The sequence below is a fragment of the Cryptomeria japonica genome, chromosome 2, assembly GCF_030272615.1.
Source record: "Cryptomeria japonica chromosome 2, Sugi_1.0, whole genome shotgun sequence".
NCBI lineage: Eukaryota > Viridiplantae > Streptophyta > Pinopsida > Cupressales > Cupressaceae > Cryptomeria > Cryptomeria japonica.
In genome coordinates, this window is record NC_081406.1 from 237098398 (window position 1) to 237104103 (window position 5706).

Below are 5706 nucleotides of genomic sequence, written 5' to 3' on the forward strand. Positions count from 1 at the left end.
CATTAGGGTTTTGTAGCAAATTTGATCATTTACATTAGGGTTTTCTAGGTTTTCTACCTTGTTTTATTCTTCCCATCCACTAAACAGTGCTTTATTCAAACGCAATCCCTCATAATCTCTCTCTGAAGAAAATGAATGAAAGGATAAGCACAGTATTGTTGACTATATAAAACACAACCAATAAATATATATACCATTAATTATATCATTGTTAGGAGTCTTACTAAGTCTACTTCTCTATGAAGGTTCAACCAGAATGGTGAGGTCAGAAATTGAACATGGTTTCAGAATGAATAGACCAGTCCAAGAAAAAGAGGATGTCAGCAGTGCCTTGAAGAAACTTTTGGAAGAAAGCAACAGGATAAAGCAAAGCCTAAGAAGGAAACTAAATGACCTAGAACATAGGATGGCCCGACAGACTGAATCCCCACCTCATATTGCTGACAGTCCTCTTGTCTCCATTCCTAATCTGAAGGATCATGATCATGACATTGAGGATATAACTATCTGTTCACTTCCTATACCCACTATAGAAGAGTTAATTGATCTAGAAGTTGTTTTTGAGCTTGGTGAGAAGATCCTTAAGTGGAATGATAATCCTGATGAGTGGGTTGCATGGGTGGATGATAGTTACAGTTGTTTTGGTAGGGGTTGATGGGTTTACTTCTTATTTTGATCATATTTTGATGTTTTAACCAATCTTGAAACTCTTCGTAGTTGTTTTTGATATATACAACTAATAGATCGGTGTGGAATGATAATCTTGATGGGTGGGTTGCATGGGTGGATGATAGTTACAGTTTTTTTGGCAGGGATTGATAGGTTTACTTCTTATTTTGATCATATTTTGATGTTTTAAGTAATCTTGATACTCTCTGTAGTTGTTTTTGCTATATACAATTGATAGATCAGTACTGTGATGTTCTTGCTTGGTGTACCTATTATAATTAATATAAAATATATATATATAGGCCAATGTGTTGTGGGTCTTGTGCTTTGCTCTCTTGTGTACAAGCTTCAATTCTACAGAAATAAGAAAACACAGTATTTTAGATTGGACTGTTGTATGTTTATATAAGGCAATATGTTGTGGGTCTTAGACTTTGCTTTAGAATGTTTTTATTACAATGTTGCATTGTATGTTTTGCAGCCATTGTTGACATTATTTTTTACTTATGCAAGAAAAGGAAAGCACAGTATTGTAGACTATATATATATATGAATGTTGTTATTACAATATAGCATTATATACTTTCCAGCCACTGTTGTCATTATTTTTGCTTCTACATGTATAGGAAAGCACAGTATTGTAGATTGTATAAAACTGAACAAATAATGGTGTTATTACAATGTTGAATTGTATGTTTTGTAGCCACTGTTGACATTATTTTGGATTATACAGGAATAGGAAAGCATGGTATTGTAGACTATATAAAACCCAACCAATATATATATATAGCAATTGGATGACTATGAAAACGAACAAAATGCTTTTGTTATTAATTTGTGAAAGTTTATGCACACAATAAAGTGAAGCCTATGACACACAACACATTGCCTTATATATATATATATATATATATATATATATATATATATATATATATATATATATATATATATATATATATATATATATATATATATATATATATATATAACGACGTGCAACAGGAGTTAACTCTAAAGCTAGAAAACCATAATGAAAGCTAATGCTTTCTTTATTAATTTGTGAAAGTTTATGCACACAGTAAAGTGAAGCTTATGACGCACAACATATTGCCTTATATATATATATATATATATATATATATATATATATATATATATATATATATATATATATATATATATATATATATATATATATATATATATATATATATATATAATGTTCTTAACCCACTATATGTAATATGTTGGTCCCAAATCTGAATTAAACCACTCACCAACCCCCATGCTGACGATGGCAACATGATGTACAGTACCGCAAACTATAAGAATGATGGTATTACTATGTTGTTGGGGGTGTCAAGTGTCTATTTTGTATGACCCCACTCCTTTAGTTCTTTCAGACATCTGGGATGTTTGTCAGGCCCAAGGTTGTGTCCGTGCAGTATGTTGTTATTAGCAGTTAAAAACGTTGAACAGTGTTAGATAGAATTTCTTTACTATGCTACTTTACTTCAAACACTAGATTGACAATATCATTTTTAACATTATTGTTCTTTTACTGTACTTTACTAATAAATCAAAATAGTCAACCCAACCAATTATTGTACACTTGTACTGTATTTTGGATTTTAAAGAGTGAATTACAAAGGTTTTAAAATCTCGTATGTTTATATAGGGCAATGTGTTGTGTGTCTTAGACTTTCCTTTTGAATGGTTCTCTTGCAATGTTGTCCTATATGTTTTGCAGCCCCAGTTGCCCTTATTTTTGCTTACATAGCAACAGGAAAGCATAGTATTTTAAAGAATGATAAAAAAAAATCCTCTTTGGCTTCTCCAACAATTTCTTTCTGAATAGCATGTATTGTTGCTAATCCTTTATCTTCATCTGAAGTTGCATGGTTAAAATCAAGTTTATTTTGCAAGGCAACATAATAGTCCAGACGACAGCACTCCTTCCCTCACACTCAAAGTGAAACTCTTCTTCCATCAAACCAAGGTAAGGCATCCTTCTTCTACCATATGCGTATGTGTTATGTACAAATTAAATGCCTTCTTCTCTCTGACTTAAAAAAAACTACGTTCTTTATTTGTGCACTTGTCTTTGTCACTGAATACCTATTTTGTATATAAACTGTTGAAGTTTTTTTTTTTTGAAAAAAAGGCTCTAAACATATTAGAGAAGAGTATTAATAAGTGTGCCTTAGAAAATGAAATGAACTCTTCAAACACAATAAATACTTCTTAGTCATGCCTTCTTCCATATGTTAATGACTTTTTAAGAAATGATAAAAAAAATATTCTATTTGGCTTGTCCAACAATTGCTTTTTGAAAAACATGTGTTAATGGTAATTGTTTATGTTAATCTGAAGTTACATGTCTTTTTCTTGTCCTACTTGTTTTATAGACATTTAGTGATCTCATTTCAATATGTTATCTCCATCAGCTTCTTCTGGATGTCCACAACGGTTCATCTCAACCTCTTTGGTAAGTTGATACATTGCATCTACTCACAACCACAACTTTTTGGTCATTGATTTTAGTATTTTGATTGTTCATAATACATTTTCAACTGACTACATGCCTTCCAATTGTACATGGTCTCTATTTTTTGGCATGTACACATATAGTTATGCATTCTTTCATTGATAGTTGTCTATACCATTGCATCCTCCAATGCTTCAACATTTTTTTAATTGCATGCATTCAAATAAAGGCCCCTCTGTATAAAAAGGCATGCACATATATATTTGCTACTACCCCTTTGTAATAGCTCCTTAGTGATAATCTTATCTTTTTATTGACACTTGCCCAACAATATACCCCCACCCCATGTGCAATTCAATCTATCAATGCTAGAGATGACCTTCCTTCAGCATTGCTCCAAGTCTTGTCATTCTAGAAAATGCAAGGTGTCGAAGATGACACGCAAAGATACAAACTTGTGTTGTCTAATGGCACATACATGTAGTTGGAAATTTTGCCCCCTAAGTATGGTGATTTTATTCTTTCAGACACTCTAAAAATAGGTTCCTCGATTGTCTTGATAGGTTATACATGAAGATATGTATGGAACATAAGGTAGGAAACACATTCTGTTTACATTCATATCCTTCTTTGATTCTATACCCTTTGCTATAGCAATCTTAAAAAAATTAAACAACATTGGTTGCCTTCTACATGACTATAATTATACTCAGTCTAGAGGTCAAAAAAAGTAACTGTGAATTCTTTGGCAAACGAGCATACCTATTCATAGAAAAAGAACTGGAAATGCTAGGCCAGGAAACTCCTTCATCCTCTAAATGTTCCCTTCAGTTTGGTATTGCACTGCCATCTCCACAAAATAGCGCCTCTGATAACATAATCCCTATAAAAAATTTAAATCCCTACCAAAACAAATGGACCATCAAGGGAAAGCTAACAAACAGACGTCAAATACATCAATACAGTTCAGCTACTCGGAATGGGCAAGTTTTTAGCTTTGACATTGTAGACAATGAAGGTTGTGAGGTTAGGGTCACATGTTTTGATCATATTGATGAGTTGCATTACCATCATGTTGAGGTGGGCGCTCACTATGTCATTTCAAAGGGCTCCATAAAGGAAGCAAACACAAAATACAATAAATTAAACAGCCATCTGGAGATCTTCTTATCTGATGCTTCAATATTAAAACACTGCACACATGATGTTGGCCTTGCTCAAGATCACTCCCCTTTGATCCCTATTAGTGAAGGGGTTTAGTTGACTAATAATATATTGGTTGACATCATTGGTGTTGTTGTATATGTTGGCAATGTCATTGTAGTCCATAGAAAGGATGGCACTCAAACTAAGAAGAGAATTGTAAAAATTAACAATATGTCAGCTTCCATAATTGATGTCAATCTATGGGGGCCAACATCATAACAAACAGGCCATGACTTAAAGAATGTGATTAAACCTGATACAGTTGTTATCCTTGATGTGCGTAGTGCTCGTGTAGGCTATTTCAATGGTAAAGTTGTCAATATGGCATCTTCAACAATAGTAAATATTAACCATGCTTTCCCAGAGGTAGAAACCCTCACACTGAGAGCCCATGTACCATTGCATCCTCATGCATTATCTTCAGGATGCACTCAAATTGATGGAAGATATAGCAGAATGACTATTGCATCAATACTTGAACGCATGAGTGCTAAACAAGAAATAATTGAAACCACTATAGTCACTCTTCTTAGATTTATAAACATCAAAGATGATATCTTCTATTACACAGCTTGTCCACTAACAGTTAATGGTAAAGAGTGCAAGAAAAAATGCACTCAGGTAAGTGACGTCTCATGGGTCTGCCCTAGATGTCAAGTAAGCGTGTCTAAATGCAATTACAAATACCTTTTACCAATGAAACTGCAAGATGCAATAGGAACTCTTTGGGCAATTGCTTTTGATGAGGTGGGAGCAGATTTAATTAAAAAAACTGCAAAAGACCTTTACATGCTCCAATACGATATGGCCACAACACAAACACCTCGGTTTGTGATTAATATAGTTGTTTCAGATACCTACGCATTTACTTTGTTGATCTCTACTGACACATACAACTCTGAGCACAAGTTGAAGGTTGTAATAAACAAAGTGTGCAAGCTAGATTATGAAGCTGAGTGTGTTTCTTTGCTTGCAGAGATCGCTCGCCTCTCTGCACGACCTTAGCACCTTGTTCCGCCCCTCGGCTGTTTAAACTACTTTATTCTGATATATGCCTTGTTGTGAAAACTCTTTCACATTTTTGACATATTTACTATCCATACGATCCACCAACTTTTTTGATATTTCTATCACAAACATTACAATCATAGATAGATAATACATTCCTGCAAAGTTTTGAAGACATTAAGGGCATCGCCTACCACTTGTTGTTCTAATGACGTTTATTTAATAGTTTCTTAACTATATATTTTTTTCGTCCTATACGCTTATCAAAAATCAGCTCATTCATGTTTTGACTGCACCTTTGTTTGTATGTTTTCATATGTCTATGTCCATAC

The 5706-nt window shown here is 33.5% G+C and overlaps 1 protein-coding gene across 1 annotated transcript; it reads left to right on the top strand.

Moving 5' to 3' along the window:
• Positions 1-256: 256 nt before the first annotated feature.
• LOC131859866 (replication protein A 70 kDa DNA-binding subunit C-like) lies at positions 257-5371 on the top strand. Its single transcript, XM_059214074.1, has 2 exons — positions 257-644; positions 4593-5371. The coding sequence occupies exons 1-2, from the start codon at positions 257-259 to the stop codon at positions 5369-5371; spliced, it is 1167 nt and encodes a 388-aa protein (XP_059070057.1).
• The last annotated feature ends 335 nt before the right edge of the window (positions 5372-5706 follow it).

Bases quoted from the DNA above. Each gene is read 5' to 3' on its own strand.
- LOC131859866 (XM_059214074.1), top strand. From the start codon at position 257: ATGGTGAGGTCAGAAATTGAACATGGTTTCAGAATGAATAGACCAGTC. The intron at 645-4,592 runs GTAGGGGTTGAT...CATAACAAACAG, and splicing joins TGATAGTTACAGTTGTTTTG to GCCATGACTTAAAGAATGTG.